At 53.9% G+C, this 25,862-nt stretch overlaps 3 protein-coding genes across 9 annotated transcripts in view; 2 read left to right on the forward strand and 1 right to left on the reverse strand.

The window, feature by feature from the left end:
- The window catches only part of CFAP61 (cilia and flagella associated protein 61), a 96,198-nt gene extending 89,449 nt beyond the window's left edge, over positions 1–6,749 (forward strand). The window contains exon 27 of the mRNA XM_064650903.1: positions 6,519–6,749. Coding sequence (XP_064506973.1) covers positions 6,519–6,646 — 128 coding nt within the window. The 3' untranslated portion in view covers positions 6,647–6,749. The remainder of the gene's footprint in view (positions 1–6,518) is intronic.
- On the forward strand, positions 87–2,847 carry INSM1 (INSM transcriptional repressor 1). Its single transcript, XM_064650920.1, is given in 2 exon segments — positions 87–698; positions 701–2,847. Coding segments are annotated over 2 exon segments (1,809 nt in total). The 5' UTR covers positions 87–277; the 3' UTR covers positions 2,089–2,847.
- Positions 6,750–9,947: 3,198 nt separating the features above from the next.
- RALGAPA2 (Ral GTPase activating protein catalytic subunit alpha 2) overlaps positions 9,948–25,862 on the reverse strand; it is a 97,313-nt gene continuing 81,398 nt past the window's right edge. For 4 of the 7 annotated variants that reach the window (XM_064650898.1, XM_064650893.1, XM_064650894.1 and 1 more), the window contains 2 exons: positions 21,855–21,976; positions 9,948–11,615 (listed from right to left, as the gene is read on the reverse strand). In XM_064650898.1, coding sequence (XP_064506968.1) covers positions 11,461–11,615; positions 21,855–21,976 — 277 coding nt within the window. In that variant the 3' untranslated portion in view covers positions 9,948–11,460. Of the gene's footprint in view, positions 21,977–25,862 lie in introns of all 7 variants that reach the window. The other 3 variants (XM_064650897.1, XR_010429551.1, XM_064650895.1) reach the window with 3 other exon arrangements.

The raw sequence follows: 25,862 nt of genomic DNA on the forward strand, positions 1-25,862 counted from the left end.
ATCCTCGGGGGCTCCGGGCGTGTTTGCTTCGACACCGACGGCGGCGTGCGGGAGCGCGGGGACCCAAAGCGCGGCGGGGACCGCGGGCCTCGCGTAACAGGTTCGGGTACCGCCGGTCGGGGCTGCGGCGCTCCCGCCCCGGCCCCGCAGCAGCGCGGGCTCGTTCCGCTCTCGCAGCTGCCGGGCTCGGCCGGGCGCCGACGGCCCGTTCGTGATTCCTCCCGCTCGCTTAGACCCGTCGTTGGGCACCTGCTGCCGCCGATAGGCAGCACCCCAGATGGGCAGCACCCCCGGGGGGCATCTCCGCTCCCCCTTGTGCCGCCGCCGCCACAAGCGCCGCTTTCGCCGCCCCCTGCGCCGAGCTCCCCGCGCAGGTCCGCCCGCCGGGAGCGGCCGGCGCTCAGTGCCGGGGCGGGCGGTGCGGCGCGGTGCCGTTCCCAGCTGGCAGGCGGGCGGGAGCGCCCCGGTGCCGCTCCCGGTGGCGGTGCGGGCGCGGGGGGCGGCACACAAAGGCCGCGCGTGCCGGGCGGGCGGCGCGGGGCGGGCGGGGGCGGGGCCGGGCGTGTGCCGGGCCGGGCTCAGGTGCGGCCGCGCCGCCGCCGCCGCCGCTGATTGGCCGGTGCCGCCGCCGCCGGCCCGAACAATGGCCCCGACCCGCTTAAAGGCGGCGGCGGCCGCGCCGCGGGCAGAGCGAGGAGCCTTCGCCGCGGCCGCCGCCGGCCCGGAGCCGGCGCCAAGATGCCCCGGGGCTTCCTGGTGAAGCGCAGCCGGCGGCCCACCCCCGTGTCCTACCGGGTGCGCTGCTGCCGCGAGGCCGCCGCCGGCCCGCCGCTCCCCGCCGGCGCCGCCCCGCCGCCCGCCTGCCCCGCCGCGCCGCCGCCCCCGCCGCGGGACTCGCCGCCGCCCGTGCCCTTCGGGACGCCCGATGCCGCCGTGCAGGCGCTGTACAGCCCCACGCGGCCCGTCAGCAGGGACAAGTACCTGGAGCGCGGCTTCAGCCTGGGCTCACCCGTCTCGGCCGAGTCCTTCCCCGCCCCGGCCGTGCCCGGCACCATGGACCCGCTCCTCTTCGCCCCGGCCGAGCTCAAGCTCTGGGCCGCCGCCGGCCACGTCGAGCCGCCCGCCGCCCACCCCGGCCCCGGCGGAGCCCCCGCGCCGCCCGCCCCGGCCGCGCCGCCCGCCTCGGGCCGCCCGCCGCCCAACAAGCGCCCGCCGGGCGCGGCCGAGCCCGGGCGGCACAAGGGCCCGTCGGGCAAGAAGACGAAGGCGATCCGCAAGCTGACCTTCGAGGATGAGGTGACCACCTCGCCCGTGCTGGGGCTGCGCATCAAGGAGGGCCCGGTGGAGGCGCCGGCCAAGGCGCGGGGCGGCTGCGCCCGCCCGCTGGGCGAGTTCATCTGCCAGCTCTGCAAGGAGGAGTACGGGGACCCCTTCGCGCTGGCGCAGCACCGCTGCTCCCGCATCGTCCGGGTGGAGTACCGCTGCCCCGAGTGCGACAAGGTCTTCTCCTGCCCCGCCAACCTCGCCTCCCACCGCCGCTGGCACAAGCCGCGCCCGCCCGCCGCCAAGGGTGGCCCCGAGGCGGGCCGGGCACCGGCCGCGGCCCCGGGCTCGGCGGAGGAGCCGCCGAAGGAGGCGAGCGGCGGCAGCGGCAGCGAGCGGGACACGCCGAGCCCTGGCGGAGCCTCGGAGGCGGGCTCCGAGGAGGGGCTCTTCGAGTGCCCCCGCTGCTCCAAGCGGTTCCGCCGGCAAGCCTACCTGCGCAAGCACCTGCTGGGGCACACCGCCCCGGCCCCCGCATCCGCACCGGCACCCGCACCGGCACCCGCGCCCGCCCCGGAGCCCGCTGCCGAGGAGCCGCCCGCCGCCGAGTGCCGCCTCTGCCCCGTCTGCGGGGAGACCTTCCCCAGCAAGAGCAGCCAGGAGCGGCACCTGCGCCTCCTCCACGCCGCCCAGGTCTTCCCCTGCAAGTACTGCCCGGCCACCTTCTACAGCTCGCCCGGCCTCACCCGGCACATCAACAAGTGCCACCCCTCGGAGAACCGGCAGGTCATCCTGCTCCAGGTGCCGCTGCGTCCCGCCTGCTGAGCCGCCCGTGCCTTCCCCGCCGGCCCCACGCCGCTCCCCCGGGGCCGCCACACGATTAGCTTTAATACGGCTTGCGACCTGCTGGAATCTGGCTTTACACTTACCTTCCCGGGGTCTCTCTCTTCTTTTTTTTCTTTTTTTTTTTTTTCTTTTTCTTTTTTTTTTTTAATTATTTTTTTAAATTTTGTTCCTTCACTCCGATTTTTATCGATGTGAACAGATCAAACTGCTCGAGAGAATCGAGCCTTTCCTTTAGTGTAGCCACAAATGCCTTGACTCTGCTGTTGATGGTCTCCAGAAAATGCTGTAGAAACTGCCTTAACTGTGACATGCCAACTTTCTGTTTCTGTTTGTTTTGCCCTTACTAAGGTAGCTCATGAGTTGACTATCTGTATATGTTGGTTTGAGTAATTATGTTATTTATTCGTTATTTATTTATATTAATTATGAAGATTGATATTATTTGATTGCAGATATTCTAATGTGCTTTTTTTGTCTCCCCGCCTGCCATTTCACTGTGCGTTTTAGAAGATCTTTTTTTCTAAAGGGATCTGCTAAAAAGGTTTTAACTTTTATACCTAGAATAACACATGATCTTAACCATTTTATCCCGTGCAACCAACAGCTCTTACTTTTAGATGCAATCTCTTTTTCTACACACATTATTTTCTTAACTGTTAGCTATTTATAGAGTGCTTCGATAGAACTGTTTCAACTGTATAATTATTTACTATTCAAATAAAATATTTTCAAATTCAAGCGTGCCCCCACCCCTCCTGCTTCTCCCTGCCGGGCTGGCCCTGAGGGCTCGGGGGGCTGGGACCCAGCCCCGCAGTGCAGCTGGCAGGGAGCTCCGGCAGGGAGCCTGCTCCACACCGTTTGATGAGATTAATTAAAAAGGAATTACCGGGAGGAGGAGAGCAGGGTGCGGTGTGGCCGCCCTGGGAAGGCTGCCCTGCTGAGCAAGGGGTGCCCTGGCTGTGGGCTGGAGCCCCAGCCCTGCCCCTGTCACAGCTGGCACCGGGCACAGCCAGCCCCGTGCTCTGCTGCTGGGGACAGCCAGGGAGGAGCTGCCAGGAGAGCTGCCACCTCTGGAAGGTGTTGCAGGGAGAACTCGAGGAAGGGCAGCACTTATGAGTGGAGAACTTGGAGCTATCCTTGCCTGGGAGAGCTGTGCTGTGTGCTGGGTGGCTGCCCCACGTGCTCAGCACCGAGGTGTGGGGTTCAGGGGCTCGGTGGAGCAGTGGCATCCTGCTTTGACTGTGAGCTGTGAAACCTGGCACATGGAATGCCAGGTGTCTGCGTACCTCCTGGCAGGGCTGGAGTCTGCTCCTGCCTGTCCCTCGGCCCTGCTGTGGGATTTCTGCAGCATCCTTCAACAAGCGTATATATATATATATATATATATATATATATATATATATATATAGGTAGCTCTTCTGGGCTTGTGTCTGTATGTGGGAATCGCAGGGGTTTGGTCAAAATGTAGTTCCGTAAGTTTTTTAGTGAAAAGTGTTGTAGTACCTGTGTAAGTGGGGAAGGTGTGTGCTGGGTCTGTGACACCCCTCTCCCAGGCAGCTGTTGCAGTGCACCTGTACAATCTCCCCCTTTGCCAGCAGGAGAAGCCATGGAGCCAACTCCATGGTGTGTGGTTCTGCTTGGCATCCCCAGCAAATCCCTGCTCCCAGACTGGTGTGTGAAGGGCTGAGCAGCTGCAGGGGCTCAGCATGGGCCTTGGGGCTGCTCCGGCTCTGGGATGGCAACACCTTTGAGGCTTTGGCTCACAGGAAGAGGTTTCCAACCTGTTCCTGCCATCTTCTCTCACCTAAAGGCTCCTGCCTGAGACTCGGCTGATTCACTGTGGGAAAGGAGCTTCCTGTAGGGAAATTTCCCAGGAATTGTCTGGGTATTTTTTGATATAGCAAAGCTTGTAGAGAAAGAAAGTCTTTCTAGAGAAAGATTTTTTTTTTTCGTGTTCAGTCAGGCTAAACAGCACCAGTGCAGGTACACTCCTGCTGTCTTGATTCCTAGGAAACCAACTTGGTTATGCCAGGGCTGACTTCAGGCCTCGGCATAGCTGTGGTTTTAGCTGTAGATTGATATACTAGAAAAGACCATGGCCCAAGAGACACAGGCAGCAAAACATGCCTGGCAAGAGGTGTGGTTTTGCTTTTCCTGGCTTCCCTGGCCTCAGAAAGCCCCAGATCCTGGGCTGTCGCAGACGGTGTCGCAGCTGTCCGTGGGCTGGGCTCTCTGCTCCCCAAGGGGACTTTGCCAGCACACGTGGCTGTCCTCTTGCGCCACTGGACACTGTTTCTAGAGCAATGCCCAGTGCATCCTCACCCCAGAGCTCCATCCACGCCATCACAGCACTGTTCCTGATGAAATCCATGCTCGAAGCCTGTGGCACCAGCAGGCCACAAACCAACAGCTTCATACCGGTGTCCATTTCCTAATCTAAGTAATCCATGTCTGTCCCCGTAGGAATCAGTTAAAATTTGTTGGGGCCAGAAGAATTTCCCAGGTTTGTAGAACTGTCTTGGTAGCCATTGGCACCAAAGTTGTATTATATCTTCTGCTGAGGATTGCAGTGGAAAGCGTGATCAGTGGAGATTCTGTGTTGGGGAGGTGACAGTGGAGTACTTTGGAAATGGCTCCGTTCACAGTCATCCTGTAAAAAGGGTGGAATGTGCTTTTGGCGTCACTGGGCTGCAGCAGCCTGGGCAGAGCTACTGAGCCTTTATGTCTGCAGCTCTTCTCCCCTGCCTGCACTGCCGGGTCCTTGTGAGGGTGAGCCCCGACTGCCCGGGGGGTTTTTGGAGAGGGTCCTTGTGAGGGTGAGCCCCGACTGCCCGGGGGGTTTTACAGGGAGCCATCACCATTTTGCGTCTCTTGCCCCTCTGATAGTGAAGGGCATCGCGCCACCACGACAGGTCACAAAGCCACCTGCTCACACAAGCCTCCCTTGGGCAGTATTTTGGGGAGGGGTCTGTCCCTACCCCTCACCAGCTCCTCCCCTGTGCCATCCCACTGCCCAGGCCCGCAGGCCTGGACCTCTAGTGGGCTCAGCTCTGCCTCCTCCTCTGTGCCCACGAGACCCCTAAGCCCACCTGTAGCTCGGTGGCTACACTGGGAGCCCAGTGCCATGGCAGGACCTGGAGCTCACCCAGCGCTGCTCACGGCAGCTCCTGGGAATGCAGGTGTGGCCTGGTGGGTGCCATATCCTCGCCATCCGGCAGCACGGGCAGCCAGTGCTGTGCAAACAAAGCCTCCTGCTGTCAGCTAACAGATCAATTGCTGATGGCTCTCCATGCCTCCAACAGGAACAGGTTTGGGCACCACAGAAAACACTGATCTTGCCCCAGATGTGTGGTGGTGGAGGCAGCTGGTGCGTGGGTTGCTCACTCTGTGCAAACGGACAGAGAGCTCTGCCCGGTGCACACACCACCGGAGCCTTCCCCCTCTCCGAGCACACTGGGGCCAAATGCTGGTCTGGAATGGATTGTGAGCACACGGAAAGGAGCCAGGGAGGTTAATTACAGGAACCTGCAGGGTCCTGAGAAATGCAGCATGGACTCTGTCCCTGCCCCATGGGCATGGAGCTGGTGAGGAGCTGGGGCGAGCTGCTCCCCCCTGCAGGGGAGGAGCCTCTGTAGCCTGCTTGTCCACTGTAGGATTTTAGCAATTTTTGGACCCAACGCCCCAGTCCCTCACAGCCATCAGCGCAGTGGGGCATCCGTCAGCTGCATTGCGAAGGACTCCCTGGGACACATAGCTGGGCACGACCCAAGGTTTTGAGGGGTCCTGCCTTGCACCTCCCTGTCTGTTTCTTGGGTGGGCGGTTGGGAGGTGTCCAGGGGTTTGAGGCAAGCCCAGAAACAAGACAGGGTTGGGCTTTTGCCTTGGGCTTCAAACCTCTTCCTCACACAAAATGTTTAAAAACATGCGTCGCCATTAATGAGCTGGGAAATGGCTCATGGAGTCACAGGTGTTTCTGCCCATTCGCTGCAGGGCATGTGGTGCCAGCAGGTGCCATGGGGTGCTGTGGGGGTGTTGGTGCTTTGGGCTGGATGGGACAGGAGCTTCCTGAGGTACCCTGGCGAGCTCCCCTTGGGTGAAAGACCCGGGCACGTGGGTGCGTCCTGCATATTGCATTTAAACACCTCAGATCCTTCCATGCAGATAAAAAGCCTCATCAGGGCTTTAAATGGTCTTAATTAAATTTAGTTTACAATCCACATAACAGAGGTCTGCCTCTGGCAACATTTGGTACCTTAATCAGAGAGATGGACATGCCAGGCTGTCCTGTGATACCGGCTCCGGGCACCTGCAGGCTTGGTCCTTACAAACCGTTCCTGAATCCAAGTGCTGGGCTGCAGGGCCAGGGCACAGCCGGCGCTGCTCTGACTGTGCCCTTCTCCCCCGTGCAGGCAGCGAGGCAGCGAGGCTGGGCAGAGCTGGGCTGGGCAGAGCTGGGCTGGGCAGAGCTGGGCACGGCGGCATCGGCGGCGTGGGGAGCTGCGACCCTTCCTCGGAGCACGCCCTCCCAACACGGTAACGGGGATGTTATTCCCAACAGCCAGGGCTGGTTAAATCCCCTGTTCCTCTTGGAAAAGAATGGCTCTTTTCAGGCACCAATAAAGCCCCTTTGCAGCTCTGAAGGTGAGGGTACGTACAGCCTGGCCCATTCCCACGCCCGACCGAGGCTTGCCAGCCTTTTTTAGGGCCCAGGGAAGGTGACTGACAGGGAGGATTTAAACCAGAGCAGAGGCTCTGCCGGTGCTGCAGGGGGTGCTGGGCCAGGGCCAGGGAAGAGAAGGGACGTGGCTTGGCTGCAGATCAGAACAGGTTCTGCTTCCTCAGGGTACAGGACCACGGTGTTGTTTTATTATCTCATTTTACAGTTTTTCTTACTAAATTGCCTGTATTGCAACACCAGTGCAAAGACAAATGTGAGGAAAATGCTGTACAGCTGGGGGGCTGAGCTAGGAGGTTTTTGTTTAGTTATATGCACACAGAAGAAATTCAGAATTTATTACATACAATACATTATATTTTACCTTTGCCCCATCCATGGAAATGTTCCGGGCCAGGTTGGATGGGGCTTGGAGCAACCAGGTCTAGCAGAAGGTGTCCCTGCCCATGGCAAGGGAGTGGAACAAGATGGGCTTTAAGGTCCCTTCAGAATCAGAGATTCTGTGATAAAGTAAATATAAATAATATACTCCTTTTATAGCAGTATATCCTATAATCTATAAAGGTATACTTCAGAATATGTAGTCCAGTGTATATTACACACATTATATCAATGCATATTATATTATACAACATATACTGATATATAATGTCTGGTTTATGTTGTCTATTAGACAATGCATATTAGAAAACATTATGTCCAGTACATAATATCATATATGCATTACAGATAATTAGTGATACGTTGCCAGTGTTGCTGTAGTGAAACACCACTGTCTTACAGAATGCTTTCTGAGCTCTGCAGCCACGGGCTGTGTGCTGTGGAGGACAGAGTGCACTGCACAGTGCACAGTGCACGGGGGTGTGCAGGTGCACACACATATGCACAGCTGGCATATGCACCATACCTGCATGTCAGACATGACCTAAAATAGTATTATTTATTGTATGTACATAGTGCATTGAATATTCCGTGATGCACATTATATGTGTGCAAAATATTGTATCGTGTATTATCTTACACGTTCTTTATGGAGTGTTATATAGGATTCACATGTTGCTGATGTGATTTACACAATTTTCTTATGCAGTATGCTGGTATTTAGAATGTACATCTATATGCACACAATGTTACGGTTCGTATAGTAATGTTGTAGTTTATGTAGTGCTGTGTACATAGAGCTACATTATATGCCAGGGATGTGTGCATATATAGATATATGCATATATAATGTATATGTAATATGTCGTATATACGTAACCTTAACCCCCTAGTTTGATAAAATTGTTACATTTATATTGAATATCAATATTCTAAAACAAGTCTTAATAAGATAAAATATATAGTGCATATATGGTATAATACATTGTATGTTATATAATGCATATCACATTACATAACTTGTATTATACGAAGATTATAGATTATAGATTGCATGTATTATGCTTAATGTAATAACATATACACACTGTATCTGTGTGTATTTGGTAGCTATAATATATACACTATCCAGTTTAAACATATAGACATACACAATGTAAAATGTTAGATATATAATTAAACATACTATAGCACATAACATATAGATCATGAGATACATAATATGTTATATAGAGAGAGAGCACATTAACAGATGTAGAAATAAGATAATACACATGAACATGGTAGGCATCCTCCTAAGGCTGGAAAAGAGTGGATTTAGATGGGATATTGTGAGGAAATTCTTGGCTGCAAGGATGGGGAGGTGCCCTGGCACAGGTTGCCCGGAGAAGCTCTGGCTGCCCCATCCCTACAAGTGTCCAAGGCCAGGTTGAAGCAACCTGGTGGAAGGTGTCCCTGCCCATGGCAGGGAGTGGAGTGGAATGGGCTTTAAGGTCCCTTCCCACCCAAACCATTTTGCAATCCCACAGTAAGTATAAACTAGTTATATATTATTTTATTTTTTATTTTCATAATTATTATTAACATCATTTTTGTGCCTGCTGCTGCAGCTGGTGGGGCTGGGGGTGCCTTGGCCCCATATTCCTGCCCTGTGCTGTGCTGGGCTGGCTCCGTGCCCGCCCTGTGCCCGCCTGGGACAGGGGATGGGTCCCACGGCTGTGCCAGCCCATCCTGGGGTGCACAGGCACCGCCCGGCCCAGGGGTGCCAGTGCAGTGACTGAGCACTGTGACCCCGTGTCCGGCTCCCGCCTCCTCTCCAGTTCCACAGGAGGGTGGCAGGTGCTGGGCCTGGGACAGGGATCCTCCTCAGCAAAGGTGGGTGGAAGCCGTGTTCCCAAGGACAGTTATTTCTGCACTCTGCCTCATCTGGAGCCAGCTGCAGTGACTCTCCATTTCTGACGAGAGCACCTGAAAGCAATTGAGGAGAGAACTTTGTTGTCTCTCTTCAGCAAAGGAACAGAGAGTTCCAAGTGTCTTTTCTGACACTGCATGTGCAGCCCCCTGCATTTCCTTAAGGAATATCTCAATAGAATAGAAAATCACCATTAGAAACATCTTGTTTTTAATGCTGATGCACGTGGCTGGGCCACAGGGGATTGCAAGGAAACAGGTAATGGACAGTGGCCTCCGAGGGTCCCTGAGGGTCGATCATTGTGCTCAGCAACCACTGAGCCCCCTCAGCGCCGTGGGAAGGGCCAGGCTGGCAGGAGGTGCCCACCCTGCAGGGGTGGCAAACGGCACTGCTGCTGGTGGGGCCCTGTGGGGTGAGCGGGGGTGTGACGGTGTCCAGTGCCCGCGTCAGTCACGGTGTGGCACGAACACCCCACGAGCACTCGAGCCTGGAAACGCCGTTGCTGGTTCCACACCGGGCAGCCGGTCCTGCAGCCACGGCCTCAGTGCTGAGGGACGGCAGAGTTTGTGCCGGTGCCACCGTCACCGCGCCGTGTCCTGCAGTGACCCTTCCTGCTCCTGTGAGCCAGCCCTGCACACCCACGGGCCCGGGCAGCTCCACACGTGTGAGCCAGCCCTGCACACCCACGGGCCCGGGCAGCTCCACACGTGTGAGCCAGCCCTGCACACCCACGGGCCCAGGCAGCTCCACTCAGCAGCGGCAGGGTCGAGAGCCACCACCCCCTCCCTGGAGGCAGAGCTGAGCGCCAGACCGGACCCAACACCTCCCACCCACCACCCAGGTACGCCCTTCTATTGCGCTGTGGGGACATTTATTGTGAGCAAAGATTTATTAAGTTTGTGAGGAGCAACAGAGCAGCTTTGTCATCCACATCAGGGTGCAAAACCACAGCTGAGTTTATACAAATTAATAGGCTTTTGACATCAGGAAAACACTATTTCATCAGTGTTTTAATTTCTCCCTGAATTAGAGATGCATATTGCTCTAACAAGAAATGGCTCCTTACTCAGAAGGATGCCTTTGAAATTGTTTCAGACCAGCTATTGGATAACTAGGGGTCAGACAGCCCTGCCTGTCCAGCCCTGAAAGTAAAATAAATTAAAATACACCTTTTATTTTCTAAGTTCCTTCAACAACACAAAAACAGTAGAAAGCAAAACCCAAATGTGAGGCAGAAAATCAAACCAGCCATCCAAGCCCTGAGTGACAGAGGCTCCTTCCCGCAGCTGTGCTGGGTGGGTTCCTGTCAGCTCCACTGGTTCTGGCTCCTGCTCCCGGGGCACTGGGGCCTGGGCACAGATCCCACAGCGGAGCATGGAGCCACCTGGGCACCACTGGCTGTGGCTGGAACAGCATCCTGCGTGCACGGCGGGGTCCCGGGCTGGCAGACGGACAGACAGACGTAACACCAGGTACAAGTGCAAAAACAAATGCCCAGTGGGGCATTTCCCAAAAATGGAATCCCTTCACTTAAAGCAACTCCCATTCCACTGGGAGGTGTGCGTGGGAGTATCCAGGAGCGACCGAACACCAGCAGGACATGGATCTGTGGCTGTGAGATCTCAGATTTTTGTTGTTTTTATAACACTGGGGATTTACCTACAAAAATTGTCACCCCTAGAAACCTACCACACGTGGAGACCGAAACACATCACCTACTGACAACATGAGCTCTGCTCACTACACCAGGTGCCAGGAGGACACTGCACGTCCTCAAAAGCCTTCAGATGTGCTGTCCTCTGGCTAGAGGTGGGTCACAGCCTGCTGCCCTGCTGGGACACAGTGAAGGGGTTACCCAGCTCTTCACTCCGTGCTGGGGAGGGTCGTGGCAGGAGTGTGGCTTTTGTGTTCTAGGGAGTGGTTCAGTGTGCAGCCGTCACATGCCATGGAGGGGCCACAGTGCTCCTGCAGTGGGACAGCACAGGGAGAGCAGGGACAGTACAGACTGGAGAGCTGCTCCCTCTTCCACCTGTGCTCCCAAGGGGAACATGTGCTACCTGGCTAGTCACAGGAAAACCTCTATTTAGACAGAATTCCCTAATGCACAGGTAAGTGCTGCATGGAATGACTAAAGCGATGCTCTAAGGGTACACTGGATAACTGGCTTCAGTGCTGGTTCATGACCTGTAGCTGTGGTGCCAGCGCCTGTGCCCAGGGGCTTGGGGCCCTTGCTCAGCCAGTGACAGCACCTGATCACCAGGCACATCCTGGTCAGGGAACGGCAGTTTTACAGAGCAAAGCCCTCGTCCATCCCCTTCCAGACGAGCTCCCCCCAAAGTGCCCGCTGTGTCGCTCCCCTGGCCGGAGCTCTGTGTCCCGGAGCTCAGCTGGAAGCCTTGCTGAGGGCGCTGGCGGAGCGGCGGAGCTTCCCGGAGACTCTGCTCCTGGAGGCACGTGGCAGCGTGGGCGAGGGCGGCTCCGCCAGCTCGATGCCGATGGTGACAGTGAGGTCAGCGCTTGCACTTGTGGTGAGGCAGCCTGGAACACAGAGCGGGCAGGGAAAAAACAGGTCAGGACAAAAGAGCCTGTGTGCCTTGGAATAACCACATGGCACAGCCCCTCCCCTCTTCCCAGTTCCTCCTCGGCATCACTCAGGTGAACCTGACATTTACAGGAGGAATTTGGCCAGGCACCTGAGGAACTGTGATATACTGCACTTCCTGGAGAAATCAGGGATTTCTCTTTGCCAGCTCCCACAAGTGAGGAGCAGCCAGGCTGTGACAGGCCTCAGTGCCCAGGTGAGCGCTGAGGCCCCCGGCACCAGCCCCTTTGGGTCTGCACAGCCCCCAATGGCTCCCAGTGCTGCAGCAGCCCCATGGGACGGGGGGAGGATACCCCCATCCTGCTCACTTGAAGCTCCAGCAAACCCACATACAATAGTTCTGTGTGGGTGATATAAAATTGTTTTTTGCTGTGTGTCACTAAGCAGCTCTTGTGTATTCAGTCTGTTACAGGGAGCTGGAAACGAGCTTCCCCAGCATGAGGACTCACACAAAACTCCCTGGAAGATGTCTGGTGTCTCTGATAAAAAAACCCTAAAGAATCACAATTTCTTCCAATTTCACTACGTGACAGGACACCAGGTACCCTCATTACTGGTGGCTCACCCTAGAAGGGTCTCTGGGAGCCTGGGGGCTATGGGGTGTAATCTGGGGTTACACTTTGTTGTTCTACAGCCTGGAGTTCCACCTCATTTATTCCCCATAGGCCAGTACAACCAGAGGCTGGGGCTGGCTGAGTGGGAGCAGGTGAACACAGGGCCTTTAACTGAGACACAAATGACCAAAGCCAGGTGCAGCTGCTCCCAGGGACACACCCTGCCCTGCTCCTGCTGCTGGGGGTCTGACCTGTCCCAAGGCGCTTCCCAGAGGAACACCATTTCATCAGCTCCCTTGGGGAACAGTATTTTTAAACCGTGTTGCAATTCTCTCCCTAGGTGTAAACACAAGTTTTTTCCTACAGGTGGGAGGGAAGAACAGCCTTGCAGCCAGGTGAGGAGGGTGGAGGGAGGCTCTAAGCCCACACCAAAGGCCAGTGCCGGTGCCACTCCCTCTGAACTCCAGGGGGATGGTTGTGTTTGGCAGCACAGACCTATTTCCATTTCAACACCTGGCTCCGTTCTCTGCCTGTGCCTTTATTTGCTGTTAGTTCCTGTGCCTGGCCAGTCCAGGGCTCTTTAATCCTCCCCTCACCTTTCCTAGCCCGGGTGACTCCCAGACATGCACAAAACACCCCAAAGCCTGGGCAGGGCCTTGGCTGAGCTGCCCCTCGGGCACAGGTCAGCAGGGCAAGCCTTGCCCTCCTGGACAGGTGGGGATGAGGCCGTGAGTCAGTGCGGTGGCAGGATGAGCCCTGCCCCTGTCCCAGGACAAAGACCCACGGGGGCTCTGCTGCGCTTTCAACACGAGGGGTGACCTGTTCTGCTTCAGCAGCTCTGGGTTATTTGAGCAACTCAAAGCAGGAGTGCAACAGCAGCAGCCAAACCCAAAGTGTGAGCCCCCTCAGCCAGCCTACAGCCCCCGTCTGCATCTCAAAGACAGCCATTACTTACCAGATTGGTACTTCAACACAACTGACTGAGGGGAAATAGCACATTTTAAAAAGGTGGAAAATGTGACTTAGCCTGTAAAGGCATTTTCTGTGAAAAATTCGGAGCTGTCAGTTTTGGATTAAAAACAAAACCTGTGGTGCTGCTGGCTGGGGAGAAAAGTGTGGGGGAGGGAAGGGCTGCGAGGGAGGTGTCGTACTTGACATTCCTGCAGTGTGGCAGAATGGCAGATGGTCAAAATAGTGCTGTTTTCCCCAAATGGACGAGCTGAAGCAACGCTCACGTGAGGGCTGAACAATGGCTGATGCCTGTGACAAGGGGGCGGGGGGGCTGTGGCCAGGCACACCTAGGCCAGGAGCGCCCGCAGCACATCCGCCTTGGAGCCGGAGCATTCCGACAGTCCCAGCTTCCTTCTGGCACGTCCCGAGCTCTGCAGCCCACCTTGCAGCTCCCTGAAAGCGCCGGGACTGATGGGGAGGTGGCAGCTGCGCGGTGAGCAAGTGACAACCGCCTGGAGAAAGGCTCCCGTTCCCCTCATAGGCTGGCTGGCACAGGCTCTAATGACTTGGCCGCCTTGCCAGGGGAGCTGCGGAGTCGGAGAGGGGGCTCTGCGCGCTCGGCTGCGCCCACGGTCGGCGGTGGGTTGGGGTTGGGATGCTCCTGTGCTATGGAGGAGGGTGTTTGCTCCCTCACTGTCGTTTGTTTGGGAGTGTGCCTGGGCAATGTGAAATTACCAGCAGTGAAAACCAAACAGCAGCTTGTAAATACAAAATAGTAAATGATAAGAAAACCACAAACACCAGTTTCTGACTCTCATGGACCAGTGGAGCCCTTAAAATTCAGAACTCATCCAAACAAGTGGAATTTACACAGAGGGAAAAAAGCTGCCCGGCAGCTGCTCCCTGCCTGTCGCACGGGTGAACATGGTGGCAGGGGCAGCCCCACACAGCTCTGTGGGCACTGGGGACAGTGGCCAGCGTGGCTCCTGGCTCAGTGCCCGTGCTGTCCCATCCCTGGTCACACACACCACCAGGCCCTTCCCTCAGTGCCCGTGTCCCTGTGCCCGGCAGCAGCCGCCGGGGCAGTGGGGACCACGCGGGGCTCGGGGCGCGCAGAGCCAGAGCGGGCAGGGACAGCCAGAGACAGACCCCGAGGGCCCAGAGCCACCACGGCCGCACGCTGAGCAGAGGAGGAAGAGGAGGAGGAGGAGGAGAGCTGTTAGAGGTGAAGCACAGCGGCAGCAGCAGAGGGGCCTGCGGGAAGCGTCGCTCTTACCTGCGGCCATTAACGAGAGCGTTACACACTCTAATCTAAAGGGAGAGAACACAAAACCGTGTCAGTGCAGGAGCAGCACACCCGGGACCCGCTGCGCCAACGGCAGCCTGGCACGGCACACACCGGCACACGCTGGGCACCAGCAGAAGGGCAGCTCAGGAAGGAGAGTTCCCCTCAGCCCTCGGGGACCCACACGCTTCCTTCTCGGGTCTGTGGATTGAAACAGTCAAGGGAGGGAATGCTGGCAAAAATGGGAATGAATAACCATTGCACTTCAGCTTTTGCCAAACGAGCTGCCATGGGACGGTGGGTGCAGCTGCCTCGGCTCCACCTCCAGCACCATTGCTGGTCACACCATTTCAAACTGTGTAAGATTTGAGGCTTCACAGAGACCTAAACCACTGGGACACTGCAGGCAGGTTAAAACCCCAGGAAATGAGCAGTGTAGAGCCTCTTACAGGTGAGGCCTGGTGAGGGAGGCTTAAGATTTTAAAATAAGTTCTTTGCAGGAGGGGATTAGAAATAGAGTTAGGAATATAGATAAAAACACACTTTAAATGAAATTGTTTTGTGGGAAACTAGAGAGAAATGGCTTATTGCATCTCAAATCCACCAGAGAGAACAAACCTCATTTCTCATGCCCTGCCTTGCCAGGGTAGGTGCTCTAGGAATGACCTTTCAGCCATTTCTCTCCTGAAGTAGCTGAACACCTCTGAAAGCAAGGGTGGGTCTCCATGACCTGTAAGGATCCCAAAGCCTTGTATTTGAGAAGACCCATGAAGTTGTCACACGGGCTGTGACCTGTTCCAGCCCCCCATTAACCTGTCAACCAGGACAGGGCTCTGGAAATCTTTGTTTTCCTTCCTAGTAAATGTGAAGGTCAGAAAATTCCAGAGAGAATCACTGTAGTAAATCTGCCCGGTGTTCCTGCTTCCCACTTCCAAGAACAGGCTCAAAGTACACTGTAAGCAGCATCCTGAGCCTGCGTGGAAGAAATCATCGATAACTGAAGCAGTGGCTGTGCTAATCAAACACATCCTGCAGTGCCTTGGAAAGCTCTAAGTGAAGCAGTAAGAGAATCTCAAACTACAGGTTAATCAGGGGCAGAATCACCCCTAAAACAGCATTCACAGTTTCCAGGAGGGAGTGCCTGGCACTGTCACAGGCCCAGCCTTGACGGTTTGAGGGATTTGGAAATAAACCCTAAATGTACACATCGAAGTTCACTTAGTCAGGACTTGGAGCAGCCGCTAATTAGTTCTGCACGGATTGGCCTCAACTTCAGCCAGGGGGAGCGTTGGGGGTTTTGGGGGTGTCACAGGTGGGGCAGCCCAAGCCCCTGGCCCACGGCCACAGGACAGCTCTGCTCCAGCTCTGCTCTGGCTCTCCATGGCCACCGAGCCGGTGCCTCAGTGCAGAGGGAAAATGCAAAGGGGCCACATTGCCCGGAGCCTTCTCTGAGCTGACAGCTCGAGCAGCTGGAGCTGTCACCCGGCAGGAGAGATGGGCCTGTCAAGCTCATATTTTCTCCCATCCCAGCACTGATTGCTTGGAGAAACCCTCTCTCTCTGCCTCCTCTCCCGGAGATCGTAGCTGGGGGAGCTCCCTCTGAGCCAATCAATTACATGGAAAAGGCAGGGGCCCAGGCTGAGAGCCCTAATGTGCCCCTTCCCTGCTGGAGATCCCGAGGGAACGCCAGGCTTGAGGGAGAAGCAGCTCCAGCACCTGCCCTGCCTCGGGGACAGGTCGGCACAGGGAGAATGACCCCTGTGCCCAGAGCAGGCGGCCGCTGCTTTGCAGGGAGCTGCAAAGGAGGGATGCAACTTCCCTAGGGCTCTGCAGGGATCCAGACCCTCCGGAGCCAGGCCTGTTCAGCCACAGGAGCTACGGGGGGACAGAGCTGCTGCCCCAACAATTCGTGGTAACTGTGACACTGCTCTGTTTAATGCCAGACCATTCCTGCCCCTCACAGGGACACTAAGGTGGCAGCTCTGTGGAGGAAGGAAAGCCATGGAGGGAACACTGGTAACAGAGAGCACAGGGGCAAGGAGCAGCTCCCAAATCTGCCCCCGAGGGCAGCCCAGCAGTGGCTGGGACAGAGGCTCCAGTCTGCTCAGGATGTGGAGCTACCTGGATTAAACAGAGAGGGAAAGCCAGACAGGTCCCTGCACCTCCTCCTGAATACTCACAGGGAAGGAGGAGAAGAGAAAGCCAAATCCTGCCTCCTGTGGTAACTCTTCTGGCTCCCCTGCTCCACCTCCCTCAGCTTTTCCTCTTTGTTCACTGCCTGGACAACCTCCACCACGGCAGCACCCGAGTTCCATCTCACCTGCTGAGCACGGGCTCCGTGCTAACGACTCAACTCCCTGTCCTTCCTCCCACATCGGAGGGACCCGTCCCAGACCAGGGAGGGCTGGGCACGGAGGATGGAGCCCACAGCTGCCCCTGGCAGACAGTGCCAGCGCTGCCTCCTCTCCTGGCGGCAGTAGCTGAGCCATGGCTCCGAGCAGCCAGGACAGTCGGGAATTTCCTGAGTCCCAGGTACTAGAAATTAATTGTTCCGTTTCAGGCAACACTGACACACGGATCAGATCTGACCTCGGCACATGCCGCACGTGCTGGGGTATCGTGGCACAGCTACTCCCTTTCAGATGTGTGTTTTTTTACTATTCCCCAAAACAGGCAGAAATATTATATATGCAGAACCCAGAGAGACTTTTGTTCCACCTGTACACAGATCTGACAAAACACCCTACAAGGAAAACACCTTTTTTCAAGGAAAAAGATAAAAGCACAAAAAAACCAAAGAAGTAAAAAACAAAACCAGAAAAACCACACCAAAGCAAAAGGAATCCTGGCTCATCGTTACAAGGGAGCATCAGTCTGGTTAATGCAATAGTTACTCTGGGTTTGTTTTTGTTTCTGTCAAAAATACATTTTAAATCTAGATGTCAAATTGAAATATTCCTTTCGCTTTAAAGTGGGAAAGATAAAGCTCAGCACTGACCAAAAATCGGTTTAAAATAAACCAGATCTGGTTCCTTGTAGTACAGGAACTTTATGCATGTAAAAGTCTGGAGACAAAAGAAAAGCATGTGTCACCTTTACAACAAAAAGCCTGCAAAATCTCGGTTTTATGTAAATCAGCAGGCAGGCTCCCGAGGCTTTAAAACCAGGGAATGCTGAAAACCTCTATAGTTCCTCAACTCAAGTGTTGCTCCTGGGCAATGCCATAATATTCATTAAAGAATCCATTTATCAACAGATACCACATGTCTGAGTTTTCCAGCACAGTTTTCCTGACACTCCACTGAAAAGGATGCTTTAAAAACATTAAGCTGGAACACAAGAATCCGGGATGCTTTGCCTGCCCATTCCACAATATCCATTAGCAACTAAAAAAGCCAAGATTTACACTATATCCTCCCTGATAACGTTGAGCATTGTGCTTTATTTTCCAAGTCATTAGCATGCACAAGAATGACCTCATGGTGAACAGATGCACTTGGATATGGCAGTGATTAGATCAGTCCTCTCAGCAGTCAAGTGTGCCCGTTCCCATTAACCCCTGGAGTGCCAACGGCAGCGCTGCAGCTCCGGGGCTCCCTTCAAACAGAAACCTGCCCTGCCAGCACAAACCCCTCATACAGAATCCTCCCATGGTGAGCAAGCTATGATTAGGCAGTTCCCCTGGAATACCTGGCCACTTCCACTTCCTAAGGGATAACACAACGCTTCTGGCTGCTGATCTTACACCAAAAAACCCCCAAGCCCAAGGCAGCCCTTTGAGCCACAGAGGCAAAGTTGGGGCGCTGCTCTATCTGTGTGTGCCCGCTTCAGCTTCACCATTTTTTTAAAGAACACACAAGTGTTTTGTTGAATAACTCTTTCTGGTTTTGGCTGAGGGAGCAAGAACAGCAGCTTAAAGCCCATCCTCTAAAAGGAGAGAAATCTGCAGAGGGAAAGGATGAGAATAATTCAATAGTGTTGGATTATGGAGGATTTCCTGGGCTGCCTCTCAGACCCAGCCTAATTAAAATACAGCATGTAATGCACCAGTTTAACAACAAAGGGCCGTATTCCCAGCTTTTGTTCCTAATCTGCACATCCCCTAAATGAGTTCAGGGATGGCCATTCTGCCTACCCGGCTGCTTTCAGCGCTGAAGATAGCCAGGGCTCTCTGTGATCCTGCAATAGCCAGGGCTCTCTGTGATCCTGCAATAGCCAGGGCTCTCTGTGATCCTGCAATAGCCAGGGCTCTCTGTGATCCTGCAATAGCCAGGGCTCTCTGTGATCCTGCAATAGCCAGGGCTCTCTGTGATCCTGCAATAGCCAGAGCTCTCTGTGATCCTGCAATAGCCAGGGCTCTCTGTGATCCTGCAATAGCCAGGGCTCTCTGTGATCCTGCAATAGCCAGGGCTATCTGTGAGCTGCACAGGGAGTTTAAGGCTCCGCGCCTGGAAACAGCAAAGGAGATCAACTGGATGATTTTCCTGCAGAAAATGCAGCACCTACAAGACTGTTGGTGACAGGCAGACTAATCCAGGGCAGGAAACCCACATCCGACCTGAGTCTGGGGGATGCATCCCCCGGGGCAGCATCAGAAAATGCAAAAACATGCAGTTCAAATCATTAGATCCTGGTTAGCAACACCCCAGTGATGTGTGTCAGCGAGAGCTCCGTGTTCAATTCATTTAATGGTCCTGATTTCTTCTTATGACTACTGAGAACAAGCTTCATTTTAATAAAAAGCACACTTACTCCTTGACCTTTCTGCTGCACACGTGTATTCGCAGCGCTGACAGGACCACACTTGAGTGGCATTAAGAATCAGATCAGATGAGAATTAATCTTAAATTTACCTGAGGAGTTTACACTCGGCAGGGTTAGCAGCACCAGCTGGCTTGTCACCTGTGCCAGCTCCATGAATCCCACAGAATCATCAAGGCTGGGAGAGATCTTCAAGATCATCAAATCCAGCTACCAACCCAGCACCACCATCATCACCCCTAAACCACGTCCCCAAGTGCCACATTCAGACACCTTCTGAACACCTTTAGAGGCAGTGACTCCAGCACCTTCCTGGGCAGCCTGTGCCAGTACCTGACTACCTTCTCAGGGAAATTTTTTTTTTCATTTATTGCTCCCTGATTTCAGAATAGAAATTCCCTTTTTACATGGAGAAAAATGCCATGCATCCTAAGCAGCACACAGGTGATTCCTGCAGGTGTTAGACAGGCGGGTCTATGCCTGGAGCAGGACTGCCTGCCTGTGGCACAGGCTGCCTGCTGGGAAACAGCTCCCGAGCTGCCAGGGCTGCATCCAGCCTCCCTTCCAACTGCCAGGGAGCATCTGATGGAAAACACATCCCGATGGCCGTGGCTGACACTGCCCTTGCTCATCACTGACTAAATATGCAGGTGAATCAGTAGGTAACGTGAGGAGACTCTCTGAAGCAGAGATTCTGACACCAGAAGTCATGGCCAGCCTCCAGTTCATGAGCGAGAAATTAATTCCGAGGTTCAGAAGTCCAAAAACTGGGACCTGACTGGGGCAGGTTTTACAATTAAAAGCAATTAAAATAATGAAATTATAAAACCACATCCAGGCTACTCATGATTTAACAGTGCTCTGAAAACCTCAGCTACTGGGAAACACTTTAACCAGGTCTGGCACACACACAGCATATCCCAGCCTTCAGAGAGTGCACTGCCGAGGGATCTGCCCCGTCAGACCACATTTGTACACAACCAGAGCACTGCGTGCTCTAAAAAACATGAAAATGAGACACAATTATGCACAGAGCAAAACATTTAAAATAGATCAATATATCTACGTTTCTATTTGCTGATATGTCAACAGATAAACGATTCAAGTGCTACCAACCAACCCTGGGCACGCGCTGCGCTCCTATTGAAATGGGCCATTTTTTTGTCTCAGACTTTTGGCAGAGTGTATAAAAGAATTTAATGCACAGCTGTTCTACTTTTTAATGTAGGAAACATTAATCAAAGCTTTAAGTTATAAGCTTTCCTAGCGTTGTTTAGTATTCCAGTTCAGCAGAGATCAATAGATCCATCCCGTGTTCCCTGACGCCTCTCCAGGACGCAGAGGCGCGATTATGTAAATGGCCCCGGCTCCCTCCCCTCCTGCCAGCGCTTATCTCCAAAGCCTTCTGCCTGCTGCTCCTGGCCACCACTGCCCGGCCCGCACAGCCCTCTTATCTCCTCACAAAGCTCCGAGCGCGCCAGGACCGGAGCCAGGAACGCTAGACAATGCTGCACGGCTGGTTTTATTCCTAAGTGATTTATTCTAGCAAATTTAATTTCTTCCTTCAATGTTTCGTTTAGATGGAAGATATCTGCTAACAAGTCGGGCTAAAGAGAAATAGAGCAGATGTCCCGCAACGTTTGTACAAGTTGGAAATAATCTATTCAGCAATCCAAAAGAGAAGCAGGGAATGATTAGAAAGTGCCTGTGTCACCCTATGAGTGTCAACAATGGATTAAGGAATCTTTGTTAGAGAGTCCAGCACTCGGTGACGGTGACGAGATACTTTCTGGAGGCTGGAAAAAACACATCTTGAGGGCACTAGAAATCTGCATTTCAGAGCAAAAGATCCCTTTCAGAAGAGGTTCACTTAAACTCAATGAACCAGCCAGGCAGCGATTGGTACCTCACTGACCACACACTAACCTAAATCTCCACAGGGCACACGAGGAATAAATGCCCAGAGTTTGGCACTGCGTTGTCACCTCTCAGGAGGGATGATGAATGATGAGCACTGATGTGTGTGTATACACCCCCCCCACACACACATATATCCACACATCCATTAAAGCCCCCAAAGAGGCTCCAGGCCAGGTGCTGGAGGGCAGCCTGCAGTGTGCTTGTCTGCATTGAAGGGACGCGCCCGCATCCCGCCCGCCGCTGTGATTCCCTAACAGCACCCCGTTCCTGCGTTTCTTGGGCATTAATCCCTGACCCTGGTAGCTCAGCAGCATAATCCCCATTTAGCATTAGCAGCAGCTTCCCCTGCGAGGAACTATTTTTGATAAGTGAGCCCCAATTCAGGCCTCGCTTTTGAACAACATATTCCCAGCTCAGCAAGAACCCGGAGTCCTGAATGAGCTGGAGCCCATCACTGCAAGAAAGTTCATTAACCTCGCCGGAGTCGGGGGTTAACAGGATAGCTGAAGAAAGGAGCAGACTGAATAGCTCTGATGCAAAACAAATTAAAATGAATGTCATCATTCCTTTTGATATTCATTAGTTGATTCAGGGGAAGAATGGTCTTCTTAAATTTGCAAGCATTTATCTACAAAAAACAGGTGTACATCTGCTGCTCAAGTGCTTCTTGGGGCTACAGAGAAGAATAACGTGCAGAGACTCACCAGTTCCACCGAGGGAGTAGCTGGGAGAGGGAGAAAAGACCTGAGCGGCAAAATCCTCAAACGTCATCACCTCTTTGTGGTTCTGGATGATGGCTTCGAGGTACAGAGCTCTCTCCTCGTAGCTGCGGTGGCCCCGTTAAGGAAACGTGTGTGCAGAGCTGAAGGCTGTCCCACGGCGTCCCTGAGCACCAGCCCCTCAGCCCCACATCCACGCTGACCAGGCTGCAATGGGTAGGGAACGGGGGGACCAGAACTGCCCAGCAGTTCTGAACGGGAGCAGTGAGGAGAGGACACCCTTCAGGGCTGGAAATTCAGGGTAACACCTCTGAGCTTCATGGCTCAGAAACAGTGACTCGGGAGCTGCCGAGGGCAGGAGCAAACCCCCAGACCGCAGCTGTCCAAACCAGAACCCACCGTCACAGACGGGCTGGGGCACTATGGGAAGCCCTGGCACACAATATTCCTGTTCCAATGACTAGAAAAGTGACTAGATTGGAAAAACAAGCTATGGGACAGAGGGGATCAACCCCCCCGCATTCATTTGATCACTGGACTTCTCAAAAGAAATTAACCACAATAAACACAATTCTGAAAGCATGACAATTGTATTTAGGGCAGGTGCTGGAAGGTGCAACCCTATGTATCCCAAAGAAACGATGGACACTGGACAAACCCAGCCCACAACTTGCATGCATTATGGCCTGCATAATGCAGACAACAAAGCGAGCTAACATGGAGACTATTGGCTTTTAATTAAAACTCGGCAACCTGGAACACACAGCATTCAAATGTGTAATCAAAAACCAGTCACCAATAAAACTTACAAGCGTAACAAGCTGAAGCAACTTTCCAGCTGTCTTAATAGGACCCCTGCTTGCGGCAGCCTTTCACAGCGGAGAAAGCAAATCTTCCCCTTTTGTGTGCAGCTTCTGTCTGCTCAGAAGGTGAATCATACACTTCCAATAACAGGATAACGCTTGGGACAAATCTACAATGGGCTGGAGAGCCTCACGTATGACTTTATGAATTAGGGCTCGCAGGAGCCAGGATGACATCTCATTCTCCGTTTCCTCAGTGAAAACAAAAGTTTTCAGTGCCTCATTGTGCTTCTGTTACGGGGAAATGCACTCGAGCTCCGCAAGGCTGTTCAGTGGGAGCAAAGGCCAAGCTGAATTTAGAAATTAGGAGCAGGAGAATAACACCAGTGACAACAGAATGCAGGTGAGGGTATTTAGAATTGAAAAGCATTACTAATTAATATTGAAGTGCCATTTGTAACTTGCAGTACATTAACAAAACCACTCTGAAACAGTATTAAAAAAAAAATCAGACTAAAGCAGTGCTTAGAGCCAGGAGACGATGGTCGAGTGTCGACCTTGAGGGGAATAAGCAAAGCACATCTTCATTGCATGCAAGTTCCTGCAGGCGTGGTGGCAACAAAAGAAAGAGAAAGAAAAGAAGAATTTTGCTTTTAACGCTTGCAGAGGACGATTGATATGTGATAAATCTTCTTACAAACTTCCCGTGGAAGCCTGGAGAAAGAAAATCAATAGCCAGCATTTCAGCGTTTGCACCTGCTGACAGCGTTATTTGCTCAGTTTTCCTCCCTTCCCCGAAGCCCGGGAGAACACATTCCTGACAGCGCCAGCGCCAGCCCGCGGCGTGCGGGGCTGCCTCCCCATTATGGGCTGAACTCCTGATGACTCTTGTTAATGAATAGGCTGCCAAACTTCCTCGGAGAGGAGGCACACGCCTGGGCCCTATTCTAAAGGGACTGACGGATGCCATTCACTTCTCATTATGGAGATGCTGATTCCTCGGCGCTCGGCTGTTGCCAGGGCCGTGCGGAGCGGGCCGGGCGAGCGCCGGCCGGGAACAGCGGGACGCGGGGGCTGCGCGGCCGTCTGGCCCACAGCCCCTCCGACACGGAGCTGGCACGTGCTGGCGCAGCGGGAGCAGACCCAGGCGTGACAAATTGCTGAAAGGGCTCGGCGACACCGGGGGCTGGCGACCACCTGAGCCTGCGGGCCGGCCGGCAGCTCTCGATTCACGGCCGGGGCTGCGCGTGGGCCGCTGCAAACCGGGGGGGGGACGGCAAAGGCTTTTCATGCTCTGCCTGATAATGCCCTGCTGGGCAATGAACGGCCGCGCACATCGCACACAGCAGCACGCGCGGCCACCGCGGGCACACCGCGGGCTGCGCCGCCTCGGTAAGTGCTACACGGAAAACAGCGAGGACACGCCGGCCGGGTTTGCTCTGCACCCTGAAAATGCCTATTGATGAGCTGGACGGTGCCCCTCGCCACACAAAAGACTGGGAAAAACCCCTGGGCCAAACAGCTGGGCAGCTCCAGGAGAGGCAGCTGAGGAACAACACAGTGTGCCATGCTGATGCCAAGGTCCGGAGAGCCCTGCAGATCACAGCGGCTCTGGGGGCGCGCGAGGAGGATCCCAGTTCAGCGCCCCCCTTGCAGATTAAAAAGCCAAAAGCAGGGGGTCCTGGGGAGGCCGAGTGCTGCACACACTAGCTCCACTCCCCAGCCCTGCCTCGGCTCTGTGCTCCCTGTGTCCCTGCCCGGCTCCCTGGAGCAGGAGGCAGCACGGCAGCTCCCACCATGTGGGCAGTGAGCAGGATGCCCGTGCTCATTTTTACTTACAGCTTAATCAAAAAAGAATTGAGTGACTGTAGGAAAATCAAACTCCCTGCCATCTCTGTTTCAGTACATTCACAGACTGGGGAGAAAAGCTGGGATTCACTAAAATAAAAAGCCAACTAAAATTTTACTGAAGTTTAAGAATGTACATGAACGAGCTGTAAAGAACCCTCTGAAAAACACCTCCATCCTGTTAAAAAAAGCCTCAAAAGTTTCCTGTTTGTCCCTCAGCAGGAACGTGTCCATCCCAATAATCCCTGGAGCCATACTTCTGTCAGAGCTGCACCACATAAACGTGCTGTGCCTCCAGCCTACCAGCTGGCCCCGAAATGTCCCTGACTTACACACCTTACAACTGACTCTTCCTAACCTGGACTTTGTGTCCCGGCTCCTGCGAGCTTTGGGCAGGTGCCCTGAACACTAAGCTGCGTTTAGATGGAGTGCCACACAAACTGCTGGTTTAAAAATGCAACCCACAGACCTGCAAACCCCCATCCCAGCTCAGGGCAGTGCTCTGGGCTGAGCAGGACCATGAGGGAGGCCCAAGTGCAGCTTTCCTAGAGAAGCCTCAGGGCTCGAGGGCTGCAGGGACACAAATCCGCTGCTGGGGCTGCAGAGGATGGGCTGTGATCTTGAACCCTACCCTGGCGAAAAGCTGGACAGCTGGCAGCCCTGATTAACTAAGCCCCCAGTTATCTGGAGGTTTGGAGCGTCCCCTGAGATCTTCAGATAAATGGAGTCAATACCAGCCCCTTGAAGGAGCTGATCAAAAGCTCCTTTTTTAATATGTACGGCAATTTGACCCACCCCTCCACGGCTGCATTATTTTACATTTTGCTTCTGCCAAGGCAAAACTCCAGGGCAAAATGTTTAAAACAGGCACAAACAAGGTTTTTTCATTTCATATGAAATAATAACATTGAGAGCTATGACAAGGTGTGACTTATTGATCATGAACGTATATAAAACTGTGGAGAGCAGGAATTTACCTCCTATTTGAATACAGCAATGAAATCTCAGCATTTGAATATTATGAGCTTTTAGAAGTATTTTATCAGTATATCAATTATTTTAACATTTCAACCACGCAATGAAAGCTGTTTGGAAAAAAACTCCAACACATTAAAATGTGAACATTACCTATTTTCAATAAACCACAACACCTCATTGCAGCAGCAGGATGACCTGCAAAGTTCTGTGGTGAAACACACAGGACCTTCCAGATGGAGAACGCAAAAGGAGGCAAAAGGCAGAAATTTGTAAATTCACTGGAGAGGCAGGTACCAGCCAGCACTCAGCTCTCACCTACCAGCATCACCCCTCCACATTTAACCTCTACAGCACAGAGCCAGTT

This window comes from Pseudopipra pipra, chromosome 3, assembly GCF_036250125.1.
Source record: "Pseudopipra pipra isolate bDixPip1 chromosome 3, bDixPip1.hap1, whole genome shotgun sequence".
Classification (NCBI taxonomy): domain Eukaryota; kingdom Metazoa; phylum Chordata; class Aves; order Passeriformes; family Pipridae; genus Pseudopipra; species Pseudopipra pipra.